At 42.1% G+C, this 25,076-nt stretch overlaps 1 protein-coding gene across 1 annotated transcript in view; it reads left to right on the top strand.

Moving 5' to 3' along the window:
* The window catches only part of BFSP1 (beaded filament structural protein 1), a 245,556-nt gene extending 229,223 nt beyond the window's left edge, over positions 1–16,333 (top strand). The window contains exon 8 of the mRNA XM_078647091.1: positions 13,922–16,333. Within this exon, the coding sequence (XP_078503217.1) occupies positions 13,922–14,880 (959 nt within the window). The 3' untranslated portion in view covers positions 14,881–16,333. The remainder of the gene's footprint in view (positions 1–13,921) is intronic.
* The last annotated feature ends 8,743 nt before the right edge of the window (positions 16,334–25,076 follow it).

Below are 25,076 nucleotides of genomic sequence, written 5' to 3'. Positions count from 1 at the left end.
AGTAAGCATATTTATACATGTTTGTGCATGCATACCTATGCTCACACATAGGTAATAGGGCATTTTTTACACTTATGTCTACATGTACATACATATGTACACAAAGCGGTAAGCAGGTTTGCTAATACACATATGTCTACATGCACACATATGTACACACAGTAGCAGCGGCTACAAGTAGGCATGTTTATACATGTTTGCACATTCTTACCTGTGCACGCACATTGGTAAGAGGGAGTGTTTATACACTTACATCTACATGCACGTACATATGAGCATAAAGAGGCAAGCAGGATTATTTATAGGCATATGTCCACATGTACATACATATGCACACTAAGTGGTAAGCAGTTTTGTTTATTCACCTATGTCTACATGCACATAAAAATGAGCTCAAGCAGGTTTGTTTATGGACATATACATAGATATGGGTGTATACACTCTGAGGCAAGTGGGCTTGTTTATCTGCCCTGCATATACACACGTATGCGTACACAGCAGCAAGTGGGCTTCTTTTAACACAAGTCTGCCTCATCAGATATGTGAGCACATAGCAGCAACCAGGCTTACTTATGCACATATGTCTGCATGCACATATATATGAGCACACAGTTGCAAACAGGTTTGTTTATACAATGGCAAGAGGGCTTGTTTATTCATGTGCTTGCATAAGCATGCATAAGTGTACAAAGCAGTAAGAGGGTAAGAGGGAGTGTTTATATACATGTGCCATAATGCACATACATGTGGGCATACAGAGTCAAGCAGGCTTAGTTATACACATTTGTCTGCATGCACATACATATGCGCATGCACCAGGAACTGGGCTTGCCTTCACGCGTAATTGCATTTTCTTACATAAGTGCAAACACAGCAGCAATCTGTTTTTATATACATTTGCTTGCATGTAGACACATGCACACACGGGAAACTGGGCTTATTTATTTAAATGTTCGTATAATGATCCACATTTCCACATGTAGCGGCAAAGAACAATGCAGAGGAATCATCATGTTGCAATTAATTCAGAGATGGCTTGAGGAGGAGTGCTGCTAATTTGCGGGTTCTCCCTGCTTCCACCACAATAATATCACTCATCTCCAGCAACAGTTGTAACTTTAAACGTCTCAACATGAACACTTGGGAAAAATTAGATACTTTGAATTGTTAAAGAATGTCTGGTTGTTCAAATGTTTACAGTCCGGCACCCCAGGGACATCTTAAGGATTTTGCGGGTCCTGGGCCAAACATATTTTGGGGCCCCCTGTTCGGAACAACTTAGAATTTATGGTCCAGTTTCAACTCTTTGGTTAGGTCACTGACAGTGTACAGGCACACTTATTCAAATTCTGAATGTGTTTATGTCTAATATTCAAGGATATTGATGTGTGTTTTCAATATAGTTTATGTAAAATAACATACCCAGGCAAACCGAAAGAAAGGCAATAAGAGCAAATGAAACCATCTAAGCACTTGAAATGACAAGAATATTTGATTTAATAAATTTGTAAAAAATTGATGAAATTATTATGTATTATACTTTCATAAAAATACATAGAATTAAAACATTTTTAGACATTCGTTGAATACAGATAAATCAGCAGTATTGTTGGTAACCCAATAAATGTGGGGGAACAAGACGATTTCTTCTCTACGCGTTTCGACACTGGCGTGTCTTCATCAGGACAAAATCATCTTTAACAGATAATCTAAAAGTAAACGAACATACTTTAAAAATTGTATACATAATCATGTAAAGTTTTAAACAAACTATCCAAGTCTGTCCAGGATTGTAAAATTGTCCACGGTTTCTTAAAAAAACGACTTAAGAGCGGTACATCATGCTATATTATCATACCTAAAGGCAATGTATTGTGCAACATTGTATTTTATTGAAAAGCACTTGTGCACTCGATTATGTATACAATGTGTACCTCGCTGGTGGCCCTGGTTTGTTTGTGAGCGTTTGCTGCCTTTAAAGCCATTCTAATCAGATGAATGAATTTCCCAAGACTCGCCAAGGTTAATGTGGTTATTCTAGAAAAGCACAAGGCTGATGCTTTGCGGCATGTCTTGATTGCCTTGATGATGCAGAGTGGGCAAAGAAGTCGGTGACATTCGTTCGTAAGAGAGGGGCAGCAGCATAAAATGTGAAGCCAGGATTCTGCAGCTTGTATTTTCCCCATTGCGAACCCATATGGGTTAAATTCAGTGATTCCTAGAGTACACAGTCTCATAGAGAGGATTTTAGTTCTGGCTTGTGGTGTCAGGGCCTCATTCAAGTAGGGCTGTGTTCGCCCATGCATTCATTCATTTTCACCTCCTCTTTTTCTCACCTCCCCCCGCTTGACGGATTGCCCTGGAACTTTCCCTTTACAGCTAGAATTGCAGAAGCACTTACTTTGGAAAATTTTGTGAAGATTTGTCAAACGGCATCAAGGATATAAGCAAGTCAAAAAAAGCTTTTCCTATGGAAACTACTACCTAGGTCCTAACTATAACTACCTACTGGCGACGGCCAGTGGGTAATATATATATATGTGACCTCACATGTGATCACACTAAAATAATGATGGGGGCCCGCACGGCACCCCTGCAGCCCTGCACCTCCCCGGGGCTAAACTTAAAATGAATATGAGGGGGCCCACCAGCCCTCACCTGCAGCCCTGGGGATGGCCTCCTCCCCAGGACTAAAATACATTAATGTAGGGGGGCCATATGGCTCCCCTAGTGGAGCAATTTTTGGACCTGGGGACCGGCACCCCCCAGGGCTGGCTCCTACTACCTACCAAGGTGCCCACCCCTGGGAAGCAGCTGTTTGCTTTTGCTTGGTGGAAGCTGATAGCTCCCACCAAGCAAAAGCAAACATAACTCCACTTTCTGCAAGCAAGAGCAGTCAAACAGCTTCGGCTTGCAGAAAGGATAGTTTTCATCTGTTTCTCTGCATGCAAATCTGTGTGCAGAGAAACAGAAGAAAATATTGCTCTGACCAACAGGGTGCTGCCTTTCAGCAGCCCCCTGTCTGTCAAAGTAATGCCAGCTCCTCCAGGGGGTGGGGAACTCGCAGGGACTACGGGGGCCTTGAGGCTCCACCCACGTACCACAACACAGGTCACTGGATGCCCTAGGGGCATTTAGAAAGAAGAGGCTGGACCCTCGAAGATGTGGTCCACAGGTCCCAAATAGACCTGGGGAGGGTGGCTGTGTGGCCTAGCCCCACTTAGTATAATGGCCGGGCCCCAGAGGATGGGGTCCCTGGGGCTGAAATCAGAATGGGGTTGTGGGGACACGCAGCCCCCTCCAATAATGAAAGCACATTTTTAAAAAGGCGGACCCCGGGTGATGCGTCCCCTCAGCAGATATCGGCCCAGGGAGTGTGAACGTGTGACCCCCCTCACCTATTGCAAAAAGGCTGGGGCCCTGGGAATGAGGTTTGCAGGGCAAACATCTACCAGGGCAAGGGGGCCATGCGGCTCCCCTCCCCTAATTAAAACATTTTGTTTTATAAAGGCTGCCCTGGGGAAGTCGCAAGAGGCTCCACCCCCTTTCTCAACTACTCTGCAAAGGGGCCTCCTAGCACACAACTTGTTGGGAGATTAGGTCCCCATGGCAGCTGATGGTCCCTGGGGGCCAATAGCTAGGGGTGGGCAGTAAACTCCGCGCCGCCAGTGGAGTTCGCTACGTTTTGCCCACTCCATGCTCCACTTGAAGCGTGGAGTTCGGCAAACTCTCTGTGAGCTCCGCTCATGTAGCAGAGTTTACCACCCATAGCCATGGCTACGGCAAGTTATGGGGTGCGTTGCGCAGTATAGAGTATGCTCCTGCTGCACTTCTCTTTCGTCACTAGGTAGGCTTAGATGATGCCAGCAGAGAGGTGCAGACACTTCATTTGTGCATAGGCTTGCCCGACTCAGGGACTGGCCCAAGCCAACCGGTAAATCTGGATGATTGCTGTACCAGTGTTGATGCATCAACTCTTCCAATGGGCTCAGAGTGACATTGCTCTAATATCAGCAAAAGACAGGTATTTTCTTTTCAAGAGGGAGTCACATCTCCTGAATCAGTTTTGAAAATAAATAGTACTTTTGCTCCTGGATTGTTCCTCCTGATTCTTCTCTGCCACTGGATTGACCTTACAAGCCCCAGCAGTAGCCACTGTAAGCAAAGGTACAGGTGCAAAGTGCTGCAACTTCTATATCCCATTTCCTGTGCCAAGACTCAACTGCAGCACTCCTTCCACCACACAGGGCACCTGTGATCCAAGAATAGTGGGTTTGAGCAGTTGGCTGCTTCTCTACGCCTCTTCCTAATAGCGACTCACAATTCCTAAATAGTGAGTCGCAAATAAATTGTGATTCTCTATTTAGGAATTGTACATGGCCCGGGCCATTTTGCATGTGCAAACGGGTCACAAACCTGTTTGCACTTGCAATTTAGGGTCATACATCTGGCCCTTGGTTAGGTATGGGTTTTTGGGTGGAAAAGGTATTTTTAATTGTTCAGGGTGGGTGTGGATTTTTGGGTAAAAATTTTAAACCGTGCACTTCTGAACATAACTGTACTACTGGATCTAATCACTGTTGTTACTGCTGAAACAACCAATAAAAACTTTTTGAACATAAAAAAAGGGACATTTAAGCGTTTAGGGTGGGTGTGATTTTTGTTTGGAAAGGGTATTTTTGGGGTTTAGGATGGGTGTGAGATTTTGGGTAGAAAGGGTATTTTTAGGGTTTATGGTGGTTGTCGGATTTTGGAAATCTGTGGAGTACCCCAAGCATCCTCGCTCACCCCACCCTCTTGAACACTTAAATGACACCCCTGGCCAGCACCGCCAAAACTCATGAACTCAACTTCATATCCTATGCCAAAGACATACAACTCATCTCTACCACTCTGAAAACACCACCAAGACCAACTTTCGTGACTGCATGACCGACATCACCACCTGCATGAAGGACAACTGCCTGAAGCTCACCATGGACAAGACAGAGGTACTGATCTTTGGAAACAAAAGCTTGCCATGGGATGCAAGCTGGTGCGCTCAGAACTAAGACCCACTCCTTACCCCACTGACCATGCTAGGAACCTTGGCGTTTTTCTGGACAACACACTAACCTGACAACTCAGGTCCTCCTTCTACTTCCTGATCCTCTGCATCCTTCTTAATATATTCATATGGCTACCCCAAAGTTCAAGATGCATCATCACCCAGGCCCTCAAATCCAGCTGACTGCACTATGGCAACACTCTCTAAGCAGGAATCACAGCTCAATCCCTAGACAAACCCACAGCACCCCCATCCTCAGGGAGCTCCGCTGGCTTCCTGTTCAGAAAAGATGCAGATTCAAGCTCCTTACACATGCATACAATGCCCACCAATACTGCAGACCCGCCTACTGGAACACCACCTTTACTTCCATCGCCCACTAGACACCTCTGTGGCCCTTTCTCTAACCTTCACCCCTGCATCTAACTTAGTAGATACAGAGGTCACACCTTCTACCTAGCAAAGAAAGAAATGGAATGAGCTACCCTTTCATCTACAGACCTCTCCATCGCTTCCAGAGTTCCGAAAGCCACTTAAGACCTAGCTATTCAGTTAAACAACTGGACCCTGCCAGCACCTGGATACCCTCAGGGGTGAAAAGAAGCGCTGAACAAATCTACTGATTGATTTATTGAGTGATAATTAGACCCTTAACAATCCTAGACATGGTAAGGCTTGCCTATGAAATCATGCATGATTTAGAGTCTTGTATTAGCGACCTTTGAGAGCCTCATGATTACCGCCCAATTGATGTTTAAATTATGCTAAAAAATGCTCCATTATTCCACATGGGAGAAATCCGGCGTTGCTTGATTTATTCAGCTGTTGCAATATATTTAAAATATCTAGGCCCCTGCTTTCATGGAGCACAGACCCATCAGTCTTTTAACCACATCGACGCCTCTCGTACGCTCATGACGAGCAGAGCTCCTCATGAACCGCGGTATTTTAAAATCTTCAGCGCACAGTGGGAAAATGCGCCGCAACGATGCGGTTAAGATTTAACCAAATATGTATGCATATCTACATCAGCCTATGTCTCTTTGACGTAACATGCATCAAAATACTTTTCAAAACGTAGGGCCTGATTTACAGTTTGGCTGATAGGTTCTCCGTCAATAATGTACAGGATATGTTTTCTAACTTATTACAAGTTTATTATATCCGAATGCACTTTTAATAAGGTAGATGCGTGATCTGTCACATTTGTAACATACTATCCTTCCACCAAATTCTAAATTGGGCCCTTAGGCTGTCATCATTCTTTACAATGCCTCTCAATGCCTCTCACGTTCCTGGAGGTCATGCTCAGCACAAGTACATACTCTGAACTGCTCATGTGTAACTTTTGGCGACTGAGACTTCCTGATGTGCCTCTGTATATTCTCTTCCCATGCTCTGCTTGTTCCTGTAAGTGGTTTGCTGCCAGAATGAAGACTTGCTATCCCCCTGGACAGCTCAAGCTCGCCCAATTTCCCATAATTTCAGTTACAGTTTGGCTGTTTGCCTCGTTTAAGGTAACAGGTGCATTTGCACTCTGTGTAGAGATCCTTGGCTCCCTGAGACTGTTTCCATTATGTTTTATGTCTTCTCACCCCATCTTTCTCTCGTCCCTCGAAGAGGGCACGTGTGGGCTGCAGGACCTGCTGTCAGATACAAATCCCCTTTCACAACAGGAGCTGCCCATGCTCTCACCCTTGTTTGCAGATAAACGAAGGACAGTTTATCTCATTAAATGCAGCTGGCTACCACAAACTTGACCACGGTGAAGCACAGGTCAAAAGCGTGACAGGGCCGAACTTGGGAAACCAAAAGCAGCCCTGCTATAAAGACTCAAACCAGCTCATCACACTGGGGCTAGTTACAGTATTTGTTCCTGGACCCAAAGAAACCTACGAAAGCCAGACATTTTTTAGAACTAGTCACCAAGGAGAGGTCATGTGTGGATTCCACAATGTTTTCTTATCCACAGTACCCTACAAGCCATAAACTAATGCTCAAATCACACACTTTCCTCACATTTCTGTGCAAAAAGTTACAGCATCTGCAGGGATGTTCTAGATCATTTAAAAAAGATCTATGATGTCCCTAGAGCATGTATCTAATGGATTACTACTTTGGTCCAAAAGATACTATGCATCCACCATAGGACTTGCCTGTTTTTTGGGTCAATCTCACAACCACAAAAGTATGAACTTACTAATATCAAAAGGGACTACAATAAGGTATTTAAATCAATGGTATTAGCAATTTGTAAACACAATACATAAACACAATTCTAACAAAACAGTAAGTGTACGAATAAAAAATGTCTGTGGCAAGAGTGTGGTTGCAAAGTTAAAACATATATGTTTATTCTGTTTCATACGATTAAATTATTGTGCAATAACAATTACATATAGACATTTAAAAAAATCAATACTTATAAAAACAGATTTGTTAAAAACAAAGATTACACATCCATATGTGAAAATTGTTCAAGAGAACAAATGTCGACGCAGCGTTTCGGTGTTGATAATAGGCACCTTCTTCAGGACTGTTTCTCTATAAAGAGACACACAATTACCAATCAGACAACATTACAATTTAAAGTTCTCTACAAGTACCTAAACTTAACATATTCTGTCTATCTAAAAACATCTATGGTTCCATTCATTTCTATATGTTCATTGTTATATCAAAAACCATTTAGCTAGTTTACATAACACATTTAGACCTTTACACTTTTCGCCCCTATATTTTCAGTTCATAGTGTGGTTGTATGTGGCTCCCTCCTCTGTCACCTATTCACAGAATCCTATATTCTGTTACTTGGAGAGACACCGTAACATAAAGTTGCTACGTCTCTTACCTTAATTGTCAATTTTCTGGGTTTATTAGGTGACACTTTGCAATATCGCGTCTTCGTCTGAATATGCTCAGTTGAGAGTATACCCGCACCGATACGTCTACGTGGTATAGTGAGTTCAATTTCTAAATAAGATAATCAAGAAAGAAATCATTAACACTATGGGTGACCTTACATCTTGATTCTAGGTACTCTCTAATATAAAAGAACAAATAACAACAGTACCTGTATATTTATAAATTTAAAAAGTACACCGCCATGGAGGAGCCACCGAAGTTCAGGTGCTGTATATCTATGAAAGACATGATGTAAAAATAACTGAATATTCTGTAATACTGTATTCTATCTTTATTGTTTGCGCAACAGCTGGTATACACTCACCACCTATTTCCTGTCACTTCGAAAAATCGCTGTAGCCGTGCCCGAAATGCTATTTACCACGGCGTTCTTAAAATCAAGGGTTGTCCTCGGGATTTAAAACGCGATCTGTAGTGTGAGAAATTCATTTTAAAGGTATTGTTATACTTTGCGTTATCATTGTATAAAGTGCACAAAGGCTTCATTCTCATATTTATAGCCTACTTATTAATGTATAAATTTAGATAAAATTTACCCTAATAAGTATTGATAGAGCTTAAAGTAGCTCCCATTATTCGTCCTACACATTGCCATAAAGCTCAGTGTAGTGTCATATAAATCGAAGATAATCATTCCTGTAGTGAACACCCATTGTGCTCAGTGACTGCCTAAACATTAGTCACCATTTGCCTGCCAAAATAAACGTGTTCCTGCCTGCTCTATAGTGCTACGTTAAGCATTTTCCACAGACGCCGTCACTATTTGTTTATGGATTGCGAGAACAATTATTTAAAACAACCATTCCCAGGGCTTTAATTATTTACTTTGTATCCATTGCCTATCACACTGGCTTCGTATTGACCAGCAACAGTCAGCATTGTTAATGCGTTGCAATCCTATTCTAATTTCACGGCATGTCCCATAATGTAACAAAACAACATAAGAGTCCCTCTTACCAATTAATATGTTGGCGGTCTCCCTGCTCCTCACAGGGCAGCATCTCTGGGTTTCTGTTTCAGTAAAAGAGTATAATATCCTTACAATTGCTACAGCCTGAGCATGGAAAAGTGCCCGTTGGTAAGGGTGCTCCATCAATGCAAGGCTGGATTGAGGTTCTGGTCTCTCAATCATCAAAAACATCATCAATAGGAACTGGCATTTGGTAACAGATAGAAAACAGAATAATTTACGGAAGCCAATGTTCTCATTCAGGAGAAATCGCCCTATTCGTAACACCTTAGTACATACACATAGAGAGACCAGAACCTCAATCCAGCCTTGCATTGATGGAGCACCCTTACCAACAGGCACTTTTCCATGCTCAGGCTGTAGCAATTGTAAGGATATTATTGTAGGAAAATCTATCAAAAATAAGACTGTAGAAATTAAGGTAAAAAACTTCATGAACTGCTGCAGCAAAAATGTGAGCTATTTAATTAGGTGCCCATGTGATCTTATCTATATAGGCGAGACATCTCGTGAAGTGCGTATTCACATGAACGAGCACAAATCAGCAATCAGAAATTGTAAAAAAGGAGCACCACTGACAGACCATTGGAAGGCAGCTAATCACACAATCAGTTACTTTAAATGGTGCTGTCTAGAGACTGTGATGATTACTGCCCGTGGTGGAGACCTTATCCAAAAGAGGAAAAAACGCGAACAGTATTATATGTCAAGATTCAACAGTGTTAGAAATGGTCTTAACAGCAGGGAAGATTGGGAACGAATAGTGGACTGATATCTGTCCCCATTGCAGTATCTCTAGTTAGATAAGTCTTGTGCAGGAGAACAGAAGCAAAGCTGTACTTTGTGTACATATTCTGAAGAACAAAATAAGATCAGAATTTCAAGACCAGTCACTTGCTTAATACATAATAAAGATGGTCTTTGTATAACTGAATTTAATACCATCAGCAAGTTTAACTAACAAGCAATAGTGAGCTGCACCCTGTCCATTTATAGGTAAACATATGATATGGAAAATCTCTTGTTTTATATATGCATGTACAGTTAAAGACGATAATATGGTAATAAAACTACCATTTGTGTGCAGTGCCAGGACAACCGGCCGCCACATTGATTATCATACATATTTGGATTAATTGTAATGCATATATTTTGGTGATTTTTCATTCTTTTTATACTATCAGCAAGTTTATTTTATCGGGTATAGCAAGTTACATCCTGTCTATGTGTAGGCATCTCTTATGCATTTAGAATTAAATATGACAATATGGTAATAAAATTGCCATTTATGTGCATTGTCAGGACAACCGGCCGGCACACACACTATTACGAATATCTGGACAAATTGCAATGCTTTAAGTATTGCGATTGTTCGTTTCAAACGTGCTAATCAGCGTGTGTGAGGTAAAGTTTATTGAAGATCAGGACTTGCTTAACAACTTTAAAAAAAAAAAACTGCAACATCAAGGTTTTCCATGTGATCGATATTAACCAATCAAATGAGGGTTAAGGAGTGACCAATCCTGTGCGTCCTACTATTTAAATAGAGAATGGAGCGAACACTCTCTTTTACTGAAACAGAAACCCAGAGACGCTGCCCTGTGAGGAGCAGGGAGACCGCCAACATATTAATTGGTAAGAGGGACTCTAATGTTGTTTTGTTACATTATGGGACATGCCGTGAAATTAGAATAGGATTGCAACGCATTAACAATGCTGACTGTTGCTGGTCAATACGAAGCCAGTGTGATAGGCAATGGATACAAAGTAAATAATTAAAGCCCTGGGAATGGTTGTTTTAAATAATTGTTCTCGCAATCCATAAACAAATAGTGACGGCGTCTGTGGAAAATGCTTAACGTAGCACTATAGAGCAGGCAGGAACACGTTTATTTTGGCAGGCAAATGGTGACTAATGTTTAGGCAGTCACTGAGCACAATGAATTGGTGTGTTCACTACAGGAATGATTATCTTCGATTGATATGACACTACACTGAGCTTTATGGCAATGTGCAGGACGAATAATGGGAGCTACTTTAAGCTCTATCAATACTTATTAGGGTAAATTTTATCTAAATTTATACATTAATAAGTAAGCTATAAATATGAGAATGAAGCCTTTGTGCACTATATACAATGATAACGCAAAGTATAACAATACCTTTAAAATGAATTTCTCACACTACAGATCGCGTTTTAAATCCTGAGGACAACCCTTGATTTTAAGAACGCCGTGGTAAATAGCATTTCGGGCACGGCTACAGCGATTTTTCGAAGTGACAGGAAATAGGTGGTGAGTGTATACCAGCTCTTGCGCAAACAATAAAGACAGAATACAGTATTACAGAATATTCAGTTATTTTTACATCATGTCTTTCATAGATATACAGCACCTGAACTTAGATCGGTGGCTCCTCCATGGCTGTGTACTTTTTAAATTTATAAATATACAGGTACTATTGTTATTTGTTCTTTTATATTAGAGAGTACCTAGAATCAAGATGTAAGGTCACCCATAGTGTTAATAATTTCTTTCTTGATTATCTTATTTAGAAATTGAACTCACTATACCACGTAGACGTATCGGTGCGGGTATACTCTCAACTGAGCATATTCAGACGAAGACGCGATATTGCAAAGTGTCACCTAATAAACCCAGAAAATTGACAAGTAAGGTAAGAGACGTAGCAACTTTATGTTACTGTGTCTCTCCAAGTAACAGAATATAGGATTCTGTGAATAGGTGACAGAGGAGGGAACCCCATACAACCACACTATGAACTGAAAATATAGGGGCGAAAAGTGTAAAGGTCTAAATGTGTTATGTAAACTAGCTAAATGGTTTTTGATATAACAATGAACATATAGAAATGAATGGAACCATAGATGTTTTTAGATAGACAGAACATGTTAAATTTAGGTACTTGTAGAAAACTTTAAATTGTAATGTTGTCTGATTGGTAATTGTGTGTCTCTTTATAGAGAAACAGTCCTGAAGAAGGTGCCTATTATCAACACCGAAACGCTGCGTCGACATTTGTTCTCTTGAACAATTTTAACATATGGATGTGTAATCTTTGTTTTTAACAAATCTTTTTTTATATGTATTGATTTTTTAAAATGTCTATATGTAATTGTGATTGCACAATAATTTAATTGTATGAAACAGAATAAACATATATGTTTTAACTTTGTAACCACACTCTTGCCACAGACGTTTTTTATTTGTACACTTACTGTTTTGTTAGAATTGTGCTTAGGTACTGTGTTTACAAATTGCTAATACCATTGATTTAAATACCTTATTGTAGTCCCTTTTGATATGAGTAAGTTCATACTTTTGTGGTTGTGAGGTTGACCCAAAAAACAGGCAAGTCCTATGGTGGATGCATAGTATCTTTTGGACCAACGTAGTAATCCATTAGATACATGCTCTAGGGACATCATCGATCTTTTTGAGTATCTTTCCCCTGGTCCCAACATAGCCAATTCAGGGGGCCTCCTGATTTTTTCTTTGCTAGATTCATTTCAACCAGCATTCCAACACTTCTGATAAAAAAATAGTACCCCGCTTGTGTGATGAAGCCTAGTGCCAACAACAGAAATGGATCAAACCAGGAACCATGAGAAGGGTATATTGACTTTGCATGGTCCCTGGCTTAATCTGTTGCTGGCATTAGGCAATCCCCAAGTAGGGATCCACTAAGGAGAGACCTTGTTGGAAAGGAGGCATGTCCCCTTTCCAGCGCTGCCTCTGACACAGTTGTAGTTCAGGGACAGAGTCATGTCCTCGCCGCACCAATTAAAACTGAAAGTAGACTGCACCCTTACTGTTGTCTACTTTCATTTTGTTTTGATGTGAAGTTAGTGCTCGGTGCGTGCAAAACAAAACATAAAGTAAGACCGGGGGCACAGGGGAAGCTCTTCACCAGTAGCATTTCATTTTCTTGTGTAGTCCTTGACCCATTCCTAACGGACGCGCTATAAAGGTGGAGTGGCCATTGGGAACAGGTCCACAGCCACACTTGGGGGGCATATTAGCAAGAACAGCATTAAAATTGTCGCCAGTTTAGCGGCAGAAAACTGCTGCTAGGACGTCGATAATGGGCTTGATAACATGCCCTGGAGAATTCCAATAAAATCCCATGTTCACACCAGAACATGGACTTCTATTGGAATTCTCAAGGGCATATTATCAAGTCCATTATTGCCGCTTTAACCGGCGATAATTTTTAACGCCATTCTTGAAAATATGCCCCTGAATAAGTTAACGCTTATCAGACGTGATATCGCATTTTGGCCAAAAATTTACCAGTAACTTTTGTTTTTCTTACCATTCATTCCAAGGGCAGATCAGGCCAGTGGTAGGGGCATGCCAAATATAGGGCCTGCCCATGAACTGCATGTTATTTTTGTATACAAAACTTCGCCAACAAAGCAGGTAAAATTAATTTCACATACCCCTTTAGGATGATGGATACATACCCTTCAATATCAAGGTAGCAAAGAGTCTTGCCCTTAAACATTCAGAATCCCTTCATCCACTCTATCACAGCTAAGCCACACTTATACTATTTCACATTTCATGATGAATGTCACAAAAACGTGCAAAAACATATAAGCTATTTTATTATCTTCTTAATGTTATGCTATTTTTCCAGTTCAGCACAGTCCTACTAAGGCACCAATATCTGATAAAAAAGTACAGAAACAGTTTGACATGGCGGATCTTAGCCGAAGAATTTCCCCAGAAAAGTGTTTTTTGCTAAATACAACTCCTGTGATAAGTGGGAAATGTGTTGGCAGGGGAGGATTCTGGAAAACCTACAGGAAATTCTACCACAATATTTCATACTTAACAACACCGGCAACGTTCACAAAGTGATCCAATAAGTTGTTTACTGCAAAAAGATCAAATATCGAATTCGTTTATTGCAATTATTAAATTGTTTTCGTTTCATTGTTTATATTATTACAGATATCACCATGGCTATTCAGGATATTGCAACAGCTAAACCACGCCAAAAGGGCCTTCCTAGAAAGGCTTTCAGAAAGAAAGACCATACACCCATAGACATGATGGAGACTGACAAAGAAGGCCAAGTTTACTGCAAATCTGTAGGAGAGCTTGAAGGGCAGCTAAAAGAACCTTCACATCAAAGTCATTCACAGATCCAAACAGAGCAAGATGAAATAATACAACAATGTGAAGGCACCCTGCCTGAAGATGTTCCAGATGGTGCTCAGATTAGCAAGGCATTCAATCATTTATGCAGCATGGTACGCGATAGAATGAGAGGCCACAAGAAGCCTGAACCTTCTAATGAATATTATACTAAAGGGCGTTATGTGCTGGTGACAGGTGAGGGAAGCTACCTGGACCCCTGCTTCTACTCCTCTTCCCGTCAAGCAGGAGGTGGGACCACTGTGGTCATTAGTGATGGACCATCTTCCAATGGTAATGATGTTCTGCCAATTCCAGATGTACCTAAACCTCCTGAGCCAGCAGACCATGATGACGATGAGACTAGCTCAGATGATGAAAAGGAAACTGATCCTGAAGATCAGAGAAATACCAGCGGGGGTGAAAAGGACAGAGAAGGTGAACAGAGTGATAAGTCAGAAAATAAGAATGATGAGCCTAAAAAGCCATCAGACGTCACAAGACCAGAGCCATCTTCTCATCCTGGTGCAAGTGATGAACATCACGACTCACTGGGAAATAGAAGGGGCAAATATACTGGTAGGGAGGATGGAATATTGGGAATGCCGTGCAGAGATAGTAGCACGCCAGGCTCAATGAGCTACGAAAAAGTTGAGGTGCTCGAATCTATTGAACAGTTTTCAAACGACCGAATTGAAACCTATGAAGAAACAGCAGTGATAGTAGAAACAACGATTGAGAAAACAAGCAAGAAAAAACAAGGAGGGTCTTAATCGACTATAATGTTAGATCATGGATAGGAATTTTTTCTATATATATTCCGATGGTTTGAGAAAAGTGGTATTTTCTGGTTTGAATGCATGTTTAATATTTGAGCATTTATAGTGTTCCTGCTTGTTGTACCCTTATTAAAAAAATAGTATTTCAGTGGGTAGCAAATATTGGATGTAATGCATGTACAATTGTATCCTCTGATGGACCTTGACACGTGTGTTACAATCTTGATGACTCCAGTAGTTTTTGTTTTAGTTTGCAACACTGCTAGGTGCCCAAATCTCCCTTGTGCTAAGGTGAACGCCATTTAAATTTCCCCAGCAAAGTTTTAGAGTTTGCAAAGTTTTGCCAAAAATACATAAAGCCTTTCCCAAATACATAAATTCAGGCAAAAAAAGGCTGATGCTCTCATTGAAAGTGACTTATTGTTTACTAGTCCCTGTGCTAGTTACTGTTTGCACAGAGATCGGAATTACACATTTTGCAGTAATTTCCACCTCCCTCCAATTTTCCACAGGCAAATGTTAGTAGGTCTCAACTACCAAAATATAGTGGGAGAAGATCCCAGGTAAATATAGATGCCCCGTTGTGAAGGGCTAAACGTGTACTAGGTGGTAATTACCACATCTATTAAACTCCGTTCCCCGGGGTATCGGATTTTAACAGGTGCAATAATTATCACACATCCCAGGGCCACTTGTTTTAAGAATCTTAGCGGAAAAATTTCCCTAAATAAACAGAAGTAATTCTACTGTGATAAGTGAGAAATGTTTTGGGGGAGGAGGTTTCTAAAAGACCTGCATGAATTTCGACCACGTTATTTTAAAATTAAAAGCCACTACGAAGTTTGCAATGCTTTGAAAGGTGCTTTATTTAGCTTAGGCCATACATCTTCATTGAATTGAGTTATTAACTCCTTAACTGCAGGTTTATGTAGAAGTGAGATGGAAAATGAAGTGAATGAAAACATTTGCATTCAATTCTAAAGTTACTTTTGGGTTATTAGTTCACAGAATATTAATTGCACACATGGCCTTCTCTAAAAGGTAATTGTGCCCGCTGAAACAGAAGACGAGAAAGACACACCTGGAGTCATAACAAAATCTTAGGTAACAAAGAACGCATATTTTGTGGCACTGTGTATGTCTTTCTCTTGAATCCCGCTAGTTTCAGTAGTCCCTGGAAAACTATAGAAGCTAATTTCAAAAGCTAATTTTCAAAGTCACCCAATACAGAACACATAGCATTACAGACTAATCACTGTCACTGCAACAGCACAGGACTGTATTGAACAGTAAAAGTAGTGAGCCGGAGATCTGGACTTGAGAGCAGGTTTATAAAGAGTTTAGACAGTAAAATCTTTTTATATGCTATTGTATGCTTCTCCTTTAAAAACGTGTTGTTTTCTCTGAAACATCCAAATGCTACATTGCAGTGTTGAGTTTTATTAGAATAAACTTTCCTTCATATCATAAAAAACATTCTGCTAGTTATTTATACATCGTCGTAAAAGTTTATCAATGTTAACAAAATATTATATGAAATGTTATCTTTTGTATGCGATGGTGGGATTACAATTTATAGCAGTTTGGCACAATCAAGATGGTAAACAGTTTTGACAATGGAGCTACTGTGGTTTTATATTTATTCTATTTCCTTTTATTGGCACTGTTATTGGAATTATGGATTGTCATTGCATCCCATTACCATCCTTGTTCCTCTTCTTCGTTTCAATCTTCTGCTGTATGCGGTGTGTTTACAACCTGGGAGCAGACACCTTGTTACTCTTTACTTCTTTCTTACAGAGGGTTTCCCTGAGTGCCCAAATAAGGGCCCACATTCTTTGCTGCAACCTGTTTTTCTACGCACTGTTAGGCATATGTAGCTTATATGTATTGGACTAGGCACCAATCCTCAGTAATTTCTGGAGGGTTCCCTTCCCGGCTAAGCAAGGACCATTTGGAATTATGTCAACCATTCACCCAAATCTGCAAGGTATGTGCCCAGAGCAGGGCCAGGGGTTTGGATATGTTTTTGTATAATCACTGAGCATCCTAGAACTCTTGGTTCATCAGTAACAGGGAAGATATAATTCACGAGGTACCTATTTTGTCCTACAGTTTTTTAGAGAAAAGTGTTCATAGGAGTTTCTGTTTTCTATGAAGGGAGTTCCATTCATGGCCCAATGGGCTGCAATGGTATAAATGCTAGAACAAAACCTTTTTTGGGAGAAAGGGGGCTCTAGCCATTAAACCCCACACATTGCCTTTTACTTTTTGATCTTCTGGTTCTTATACCTTTTAGTTTCAGTCTCTCTAATGGAGCCCCACTCACTATTAGGGGTGGGCAGACTGTTTCACTTTATCTGCGGAATTGATAGAATTTTGGTCACTCCATGTTATTCTTTAATGTGGAGTTCAGGGCAAATTTCGCCAATCGCCGTGTGGCAGAGTTTGTCTGCCGCAAGGCTCCAGAAAATACGAACTGGTGAGTGAGATTTGGCACCCCTAGCACGATTTTCTAATGCAGGCATTTGCAAGCTGTCTCAGTCAGAGGGCTGCCGCTCGAGTAGATTTGCTGCCACTCAAGTAGATTTTCTACTTGAGTGACGGCAAAATCAACTCAAATAGTCGCTCACTCTTGCACAACGCATAGTGTGGTTTGCATTGATTTTTCCATGCAGCTCATGCTTCTAGCTCTAAGTTACAGTGTGAGCTGCATATTTTCTGCCCATTGGCGGAACTCAACAGTAGTCTCATGGGGCCATATTATCAAGAAAGGGCGATACATTATCGCCGCTTTTATAGGCAAGAAACTGCCGCTAAAGCGGCGCTAATGGGCTTGATAATAGGCCCTTGTGAATTCCCATAGAAGCCCAGGTTCTGGTGTTAACCTGGGCTTCTATGGGAGTGCCCAAGGGCCTATTATCAAGCCCATTATCGCCGCTTTAGTGACAGTTTCCTGCCGATAAAAGCGGTGATAATGTATCGTCCTTTCTTGATAATATGGCCCATGGAGTTTTTATGTAACTCCGCCGAGTTCTGCCCTCCCCTACTAACTAGAACCATTTTTTTAAATGCACTTGAGCTGCCTACTTTTTAACATAAGGTCAGTTGCTGTGACAAAAGTGATAAAGGGCTCTTAGCAGGTTGGCTCAGCAGGGTTTTACATACATCTGCACACTTGTGGAGGCTGATAGCGAGAGAGAGACTGATTGTCTAAAACAGCCTAGTATCCATGCACGGGTATCACCATCACACATATAGTCCAGAATAAATTGGTTAAAGCTTTCAAAGGCAGTATAATTCAATTGGCGATCCACATGGCTGAAGTGTAGAATCTGTGGAATGTAAACCAGTTTTTATACTTTATGTAAAGTATGCCTACTTTGCTATTTTTGGTTGGCACAAGATAGGAAAGCCATTGATGTGAATTTCCTCCATAATTCCATATCCATCGTCATTGTAAGTTTTATCATTCACAAATTCGTTCATGTTTAAAAAAAAAAGTATTTTCCAAAAAGGAACCCTTCTATTTTGTAGCTGTTTAGTTTGAGGCAATTAATTTCCATCCAGTTATTAGCCTTAACTTGGGAGTGAAAAGGAGTGAGTGAGACATCTCCATATGGTGATTAGTTGCCTCTCTCTGACAAACACTGACAGGAGGCTCTCACAGCAGACAAAGCCAGGGCAAGCAGACGTCTGTCCCTAGTCACTCTAGTGGTTCCCGTTGAAAATTCAGAGGCAGAAAAGAGACATGGGCGGCTGAGTTTGGCTCAGAAAGATAGATCTTTCAAAACTTGCTTCAAGCTGCCCTCTTGAACATTTACAAAATCCTATGCAGGGGTCTGAGCAGTATGGGGGATGCTCTCTGGAAGTGTCATTTAGGGGTGGAGGTGTGATGTGGCATTCTAGATTGGGTAGGAACTTCCAACTTCTAGACCCTTCCACCTTCTTTTTTAATATATCTGCCCAGGGAAGAATACGTTAAGAGGAGAAGGACAAATTAAAAGAGAATGACAGACTCATAGTGTGAATGAACATCTGCCTGGAGTGGAGGGTGATTCTGGGCTTGTAATTCCTGGAATCTTTTTTGCAGCATGCCTCTGTTCGTAGGGGCAGTGGTTCTGCACCTCCCACTTGAGGAATTAGAGAAGGTGGTTTCTATGGACTGTCCTGGCTGTTAAGGGGATTTCTGTGAATGGGTTCTGGCTGTGGGGTTCTTAAGTGGGCATATCCCAGGCTACTGTACACCCTGTACTGGAATGAAGGCCTGGTTGCTTGGGTAGTGCAGGCAGGGAGTGTGGCTTTATGGGCTGCAGAATGGTTCTACAGGAAGACTTCACGTTAGGAGACTGCCAAGTGACTGGAGAGGGAGGTAAAGTCTAGAATCCTAAAGCCCACTGATGCTATGAAGAAGGATCCATTGTAACAATCAACAATGTCTCAACAGGTAATATTGAGGAAAGGCAAATGTACAAAATAAACATTGATTTGAGTTGCACAGGAAAATGGGAGACACTCAAGATTTTTGTGATGCATAAACAGTGATCTGTATTCAGAAAATTAAATACACATTGATAGTTATATCAGTACAATTTCCAAAGTATGTGGGTTTTGTGAGAAATTGGCCTGATATATAGTGCTCACTATTCTAGTGATCACTTTGTATCATACCAAACAACCCTTATTGATGATTGGTTGTAAGTCAACCTTTCAGACCAGCTATCCTAGTAGCATGGACACGAGCAGTCTTCAGGCTAATCTCTAGAGGGCGTGTTAAGCCAGCTGTTTTACCATCACATATACCCCTTGAACACCAAGTAAAAGGACACCACACAAGTTGTTATAAAAATATAGGATATTTATTAATAACAGTTCTACCCTGAACTCTTTATGAGCCAGGGAGCTAAGCACAATACAAAACTCTTATGAAAATACTTCAAGTTGCACAATTTACACAAATGCCCGAGGGGCACGAAAAACAATATACTACAAAAGTGGAATGCGAAATACTAGCAGGTAAGTAACAAGATCCAGAGGCTTCAGGATCGCTGGAACTACACTACTGAACCTTAAGATTACGAGCAGGAGGCCTAGGGAGATCGGGTGCAGAGTGTGCACTCTCACGCGGGATGCGGGACAAAGTCTATGGATGCTAGATTTCGTAAAGTTAGTGTTATCGGACGAATCCGACCAGTTAGGCTGAAAACGAAAAAGGATCTGGACACTTAGATAGTGAACCTACGTGGGAGCACCGAAATGCTCGAGTTACCTAGCCCAGGGGCTGCGGCTGCATAGGGTTCAAAAGACGTCGGGAATCCTCGTTACAGTCTATGGAGCCTGAAAGAAGAAGTTGCTGGCAGGCGACCAGTGATGAAGTTCGATGGGATCCAAGCCTGGATCGGAGTTGAAGAAGACCTGAAAGCAGAGGGAACTCAGTTCTTGATCACTAGCCAGTGATCAGATTGGCACCAGGATGGCACCGGATGAGGGGCATCTCGACCAGGTGAGTGGGCGATGCTTGGCTCTGCAGTCTCTCGGACCAGGAGGCGTTGTCGGCAACCAGGAAGGAGGGGCGAGCTGTCCCACGAGGGTGTCTGCTGTCGGCGCTGCTGAAACCAGGATTGGAGCAACAAGCCTTGGCAAAGGCAAGCCCATGGGGTGGACACAAGATGGCGTCTGGAGTGGACCAGGAGGGTCCAGGGTGCTCCTCTGTTGGAGGGGAGCAAGGGCCAGTCTGGAGCAACCAGACCAGCGGTGAAATCGTCATGGTACGTCGTTAAGAGGGTCAATAGCCAACGGGCAAGTGACCGGACAACGTGGCAAGCAGCAAAGAAGCAGAAGGGCCCCACGCAGATCTCGTGGATGCTGGGAGGCTGGACTTCGGTGCTGGAGCTGCTTAGGGTTAGGGCTTCTCAAACCCCAGTGCACTTACTCGAGGGTCTCTCGGGGGTCGTGCTGGAGAAGCGTCGTGCAGGTCTTGAAGATGGCCGGTCCCACGGGTCTCGTCGCACCCACGAATCTCAGCTGTGCTGGATGATGTAGGTAGAGGTCAGAGATGGCGGGGACTCCGGGTCTCGTCGAGCTGGGCAGTCTGGATCCAGAGGATGGACTTACAGCAAACCGCAAGAGCTTCGGTGGTGCCTGCTGGTGCAGGGTGGCTACTCCTTAGCCACAAGGGAGAGTCTTCAGAAGAGTCAAGAGTTCCTTTCGTGGAAAGTAGTTTCAAGATTCAGAATTATCTAATTTGGGAAGGGGGCCTGCTCCTATCTTTATACTGTGGTGTTGGGTTCAAATCAGGCCTACATACTTTGTTAAACTCTCGAACGCTTTAGTATAGAAGTTGGCACGGACACTGGAAAAGGTAAAAGACAAGTTTATTAAGACCCCATGGGGTGGTGATACATTCCCACAGCACCCTTCGGTAATGTAAGAAGTAGCACACCGAACATTGGTGCGCGACCTCTTTTATACAGTTTAATAGCAATAAAAAGATAGGCGGTTACAAGTTACACATTTTAGGTACATATAAGGTCATTTTTGGAACACAGCCAACGTGTGGGAGGAGTTCAATAACACTGGTCAGTTAGTGCTAACATTCCTAAAGAGTGACCAGTTGATGCATAGTGCGCATGTGCGCTTGACCAGTACTAAAAATAGCCTGTTGCCGAGCAGAATAGGGACCATGGGTATCAAGAAAGGACGAAAGGGCACACTGACCACGAGGCAGCGTGTTCATAGGAAACGGAAGTCAGAGGGATTCAAAATGGCCCCCGTTCGTTTTGGTCAAGTTAACAGAAAAGACCGTGTAGCTGTGCTAAACGCTAACTCAGGAGCTGCCAAAACACGACAGACGGCCCTTTTAGCGTTTAGCAAAAGCTACCTCATAGTGGACGTAGTCAGAATGTTCATCCTCAATGTTAATAGCCATTATTTTCAATACTTCATCATTGATCAGTTTCTCTTGCTTAACAATAGCTCGTTTGGACGGAATACAGGCTGTGATACATACAGAACATAATGTAGGGCCACATTGAATACATAGACAAAGGAAAAATAGTACTCCAATAAAAACACAGAGAATCGTTAATAATTTCCAACCCCAAGTACTAAGCAGGGTCCAGAACCAACCAGAAAAGGTCCATGTTCCATTTTCTGGGTGGATCTCAGCAGCTATTTTATGTAATTTTGTAATCGAATCATATACAGAAGGTGAGTTATCTGGTACGTAAACGCAACAACTACTTCCGATGACGCGGCATGCTCCACCTCTATCAGCTAATATCACATCTAGAACCATTCGATTCTGGAGCGCCATAATTCTGGTAATTTGCAATTCCTCAGTAATATTCCCTAAAGCGGAGGCAGTTTCATTAGCGACGGCTTCCACCACACGTTTAAGCCGCCTTATCTTCCTGCTATTCAGTGCAGCTCCTACGAATGAAAATAACCCCAAATTGAAATCTACATATTGTTGTAATGTGGTATCAGTCTGGTCTATTTCATCAAAATCTATTGTTCGCTTGACCCTGTTCAGTATGAAATCATGGTACAGAACGTAATCATTGTGGTACATGGGAGGAGCAATAAATACAGGTGGTAATACAAAAGCTATATAACACGTTCCTAACCAACCCAATGGTAGACGATGGTATCCCTTATTTCCACAAATGAAATATGTGTTACGTGAAGCTACAAATGCAATTCCAGTTGGTGTATCAAAGGTAAGTGTAATATTACATTCACTGCGGCCTACAGGGATTGTACCTTTATTTCTAATACACAAATCTGCTTTTGTATCAATGACTGTTATTATATGCGAGCTCGTCACATTTATAAGTCTTTGATTCGTATATACACGAGGTGTAGAAACATTGTCCGGACGGTACTCTTCCCATTCAAACTTAGTTCCTTCAGCGTGTGGATAGCCGTCTTTGTCGTTATAACATATTTTATTCAACCGAAAAAGTAGTCCACCTTTCGTTGGCCATCGCAGAGTAAAAAGAAGAGTGTACCAAGCATGACAAGAACCATTATGAGAAAACGGGAGAGGAATGAGTGGTGTTCCTCCCTTCTTCTGATGTCCGGGCAACATTCCACATACCCAACAATTGGACGTGTTGGTCATGTTATGAGTATGATGCAGAATCTTAATAAAGCTGTTATTCAAATAAGTCTGCCTATGTCTTTCTTCGTGAAAAGGCAGAGTGAAATGAAAATGTTCAGACGGACTTGGAGTGGTGGGCAGTAAATGTTCTCGTACAGGAAACAACAGTTCTATAGTCCAGGCTAATACTGCGATCACCACTACGGTCAAGACAAACAAAACAGCACCAAGAATTCTCCCTTTTTGTGTCGAAGGAGATGCCATAGTTCACAAGACAATACTCTTCACAAGCAACACTAAGCGAGAAAAAATAAAACGATGGTTCTGAACCGAGGCTGCCGTTGATTTGTTCTCCGGGATTCAAGACGGGTGTCGCTACACTGGGCAGAACTGATCCCCCCCCCTTGATATTCCCGGCTTCCGTTTCACAAACCTCAGAGCGGTTACCAACCAGTTTCAAAAACACAAAAGGAATCTTATTTCCTGGGGCGTAGATTGTACTTCACTTTATCAGAAACAACGTGGTCCGGGAAGGCTCCCTCTAATTCATCAGGCATGACAGCTGGGCTCTTTTCTATATCCAAAATCTTTCTGTAGTCGGATAGCACCACAGGGCTCACCAGATCCGGAGAGACTCGTCGGCAGTGCGTTGAATGTATCCACCGCTTCTTGTTAGTGACTCTCACAGCAGTTCGCGTAGCCAGCAGCACTTGCTCAGGGCCATGCCATCTCGGTTCCAAACTGCTGGATCGCTCAAAGACTTTGACCATCACGTGGTCCCCAGGGCGGAGATCGTGAGCCTCACCAGTGAAGTTATCAGGGAGCGCCTCTCGAACCTGTTGATGAATAGAAAGCAAATCATTTGTTAATCGTGCCAGATAATCGTTCATCATTATACAAGGCATATCATGTATCAAACGAGGTTTTGGAACTCCCCAAATATTCATAGGCCTTCCAAACACCACTTCGTAGGGTGTGAGGCCAGATCGAGAATGTGGCACTGATCGAATGGACAGCAATGCCAGAGGCAAAGCATCCGGCCATTTCAGAGATGTAGATGCCACTATCTTTGCTAGCTTCAGCTTCAGAGTTGCATTGTATCGTTCTACTAAACCTGCTGATTGCGGATGAAAGACAGCATGGAATCGTTGCTTGATTCCCAATCCTTTCAGGACGTATTCCACTACTTTCCCGATGAAATGAGGGCCATTATCACTCCACATAAGTTTACAAACACCGTAGCGCGGGAAGTACTCCTTAAGTAACACCTTAGCTGTTGTCAATGCTGTATTGTCTTTCGTAGGGTAAGCCTCAATCCATTTGCTGAAGGCACACACCACTACTAGGACATACTTGAGATTATTACATCGCTCCAGCTGGATGTAATCCATTTGTAGTACTTCGAATGGTGCAGTAGGTGGAACAAACCCTCCTTTAGGAGTATGAGTCCCTTGTCCAGGATTGTGCTGCAAACATATCAGACAGGTCTGCACTACTCTCTTAGCCGTGCTAGCAATGTCAGCATTTTCCCAAACTCGTGTAAGCAATTTAGTAATTGCGAGAGCTCCAATGTGTGCCAGCCCGTGTGTCATTTGCACCATTGATTGTAAATAGGCCATGGGTAGTTTCCATCTCTCCATATCTTTACTACGCCAGCAACCCTCATCATCTAATACTCCTTCAGTGGCCCATTTCACAAGTTCTGCCTCTGATGCTGACTTCTGTATATCTAGTATTTCTTCTCTAGCATCATGCCACCGCTCAGCTTGTGACTTCACCACATACATGGGGAAATTATTTTGCAGCATAGCGGTCTCTCTCGCAATGCGGTCTGCGAAAGCATTGCCTTGCCCTATTTTGTCCGTCACCTTTTTGTGTGCACTGCACTTGACTATTGCAACTTTCTCTGGGCATAACAGTGCATTAAGGAGATCGCGTACCAATTCTCCATGCATGATGTGTACTCCGTGTGAAGTCAGGAATCCTCGTTCCTTCCAAAGTAGGCCAAAATCATGCACTACTCCAAAAGCGTAACGACTATCCGTGTAAATGTTCACACATAGTCCAGCACTTAACTCACATGCCT

The sequence above is a fragment of the Lissotriton helveticus genome, chromosome 6, assembly GCF_964261635.1.
Source record: "Lissotriton helveticus chromosome 6, aLisHel1.1, whole genome shotgun sequence".
NCBI lineage: Eukaryota > Metazoa > Chordata > Amphibia > Caudata > Salamandridae > Lissotriton > Lissotriton helveticus.
The sequence above is the reverse complement of the archived record's forward strand: the minus strand, read 5'-3'. Positions and strand labels throughout refer to the sequence as shown.